At 45.1% G+C, this 2,515-nt stretch overlaps 1 protein-coding gene across 1 annotated transcript; it reads right to left on the bottom strand.

The window, feature by feature from the left end:
* Positions 1 to 217: 217 nt before the first annotated feature.
* On the bottom strand, positions 218 to 1,258 carry LOC136386246 (melanoma-associated antigen B4-like). The gene has a single exon (XM_066357746.1). The coding sequence runs from the start codon at positions 1,256 to 1,258 to the stop codon at positions 218 to 220; it is 1,041 nt and encodes a 346-aa protein (XP_066213843.1).
* Between the last annotated feature and the right edge of the window lie 1,257 nt (positions 1,259 to 2,515).

The following is a 2,515-nucleotide window of genomic DNA, read 5'->3' as shown; positions in this document are numbered from 1 at the left end:
CAAAAATAATACTCTTAATACTCTTAACCTGGTAAATGGCAATAAAAGTTACTTCTGTAATATTCTTAAACTTGTATCTTGAATCTAAGTAAATATGCTAAAAGTACACTACTTGAAAATACCAAACAAAAGAAAAAGAAGCCAACAACATATTTTGCATATTAGAAAACTGCTTAACAGGCCTTTTCAATGCAAAAGTGAAGACTCCAGCTCCAGGTCACTCAGGGTGCGGGACGCAGCTTGATGTGGTACTGGAGCTCCCACTGGCCTCGGAAGGAGGGCCAGCTGTGGATGTGGATGCAGCTTGGGCTCTGCTTTGAGCTCTCTCTTGATCCTCTCTCAAAGCCTTTGCATACAGTATTGGAAAATCAGTAACATCAGAATCATTGAGCTTGGCGAAAAACTCTAGCACTTTCAATGTGGAGGTCTCAGCTTCGGCTCTTGGACCCCACAGGAACTCATAACCTGGAGGATCACTGAAGGGCACCTGCCGGTACACCAGATATTCTTCCTGCACCAAATCTTGGGTGATAAGCTTTCTGGGATCCCCATAGATAAAGTGTTTCTTTCTATCATAGACGCCCATGAAATTCAGAAATCTCCAGAGCTCTTCTTCAGAGGCGCACTTGCCATTCAAGAAGATCACACCCAGTAGAAGCATCAGAATTCCTTTTATAGGATATCTCCAGCACTTGTTAAGACTGCTAGTACCTGGAGTTTCGGTAAGGCTGTAGAAGGTACCTTTGGGCTTGTCTTCTTTCAATTCTAGGCCATAGATCAGATCCAATTGGTCAGTGACCCTCCTGAGGATCTCAGGAAAATCCTTCTTGTACCATTTGTGGACTATCTTCAGCATTTCGGCCTTTCTAATGGGCTTCCTCAGTTGATACTGAGAAAGCACGTACTTCATCACCATTCTCGCCTTCTTGGTTAGAAGATCCAGGTCACAAAACTCAGTGGAAATTGAGGCCTGGGGGGCATTCTTTCTTTTTTGAACACGGCCTCTGGCTTTTACCTCAGATCTTTTGCATGAAACCCCTGCAGTGGCACCAGTGGTGTCTGGAGCACTTGGAGACACCTGGAGAGAGACAGCACCAGTGGAACTCAAGGAAGCTTCCCCGAAAACAGAAGAGGAAGAGCAAGCAGCCTCTTCTTCCTCTCCTGCAGCCGCCTGAACACTCTCAGGACTTTGGGGCTCAGCTTTGTTCTGGTGGCGTTTCTCACGAGCACGGAGCTTACTCTTCTGACCACGAGGCATGACGGCTGTTGTTCAGGACAGCAGATAGAGGTGTGGGTGAACGGACAGGTTATTTGGACACCTGATAGATGGAGAATGAGACAAATGAGCACCTTCAGCAGGTAGATTGCACTGTGACTTTACGGAAGGCAGGCTCTACAGGCTATCTTGAGAACATTAACCTAGAAACCCACTAGGCTCCTGTTTTCCTGGACATTCTGTCCCCTAAAAACCATATAGGGAAACACATGATCTTAAGCGTGAGCTGTGCTGTACACTACCATCCCTATCTAAACTTACTCAGATGACAGCAGGTGATGTACTCTGGGTCCTTTTGTTCTGGCATGTGGGGTACTGTCGCTTCATCTGCAGTATTATCCTGTCAACTCTGGGCTTAGCATGGGCACACTCACTTCTTCTACTCTGATGCTGACTCCTTTATTTTCTCTGGGACCAAGGAGATAGAAGTGGAGGGGAGCCTTAGTCCACTTCTTTATCAGGACAAAGCTAGTGTTCACAGCTTAGAGGAGTTCTTTGTGTCCTGAGTGTGTGTGGATCCTCAGTTGTCAGTCACGTGCCTCACCTGGGCTACTTTAAAGACAAGTACCCTTTGGCTGAGTGGTGGCCATACCCTCAGTCTAATATTACTTCTTATAGATCTGATATGAAGTAAGGTGGGTAAAGAGAAACAAAAATAGGGTGACGGAAAGTGATCTGACTTTGGGTGATGGGCACACAACACAATCAATAGTTGAAATACTATTGAGATGTTTACCTGAAACGTATACATTCCTATGGAAGAATGTCACCACATTAAATTTAATTTCTAACTAAAACAAATTAGTGAGGTGGCATGCTCAACCTGACATCTCCTCCCTGAGATTTCTCCAGTGAGGGTACATGGTTGAAATGGATGCTTTAATGTCTCTTTTATTCAGGCTTGGTTGATTCTTTGAGTATTCACTCAGGTTCCTCAATTGGGCTCAGAGAAAGAAATCCTTTCCAGTAAGAGCCAAGCTCCCAGACCCAGTAGGAAGAACTGAAGTTGACTTAATCTGACCAAGTTTGGTCTCCTAAGAGTGAGGCCTGCTGCAAGCATGTGTAGGTCCTAAGGTACTTGGTTTGACATAGCATCTGAATTCAAGGTATAATTGGACTCACAGTAATGTCATGATTTCTCCTCTCAGTCCATGGCGTTCACTTCAGTGTTATGCCTCAGGAAGACCTGATAGGCACCCCTGCCCGACATCAATTCTTGAGGAAAACAGGCAGGATTCA

Source organism: Saccopteryx leptura, chromosome X, assembly GCF_036850995.1.
Source record: "Saccopteryx leptura isolate mSacLep1 chromosome X, mSacLep1_pri_phased_curated, whole genome shotgun sequence".
NCBI lineage: Eukaryota > Metazoa > Chordata > Mammalia > Chiroptera > Emballonuridae > Saccopteryx > Saccopteryx leptura.
This window is presented reverse-complemented; position numbering and strand designations above follow the sequence as displayed.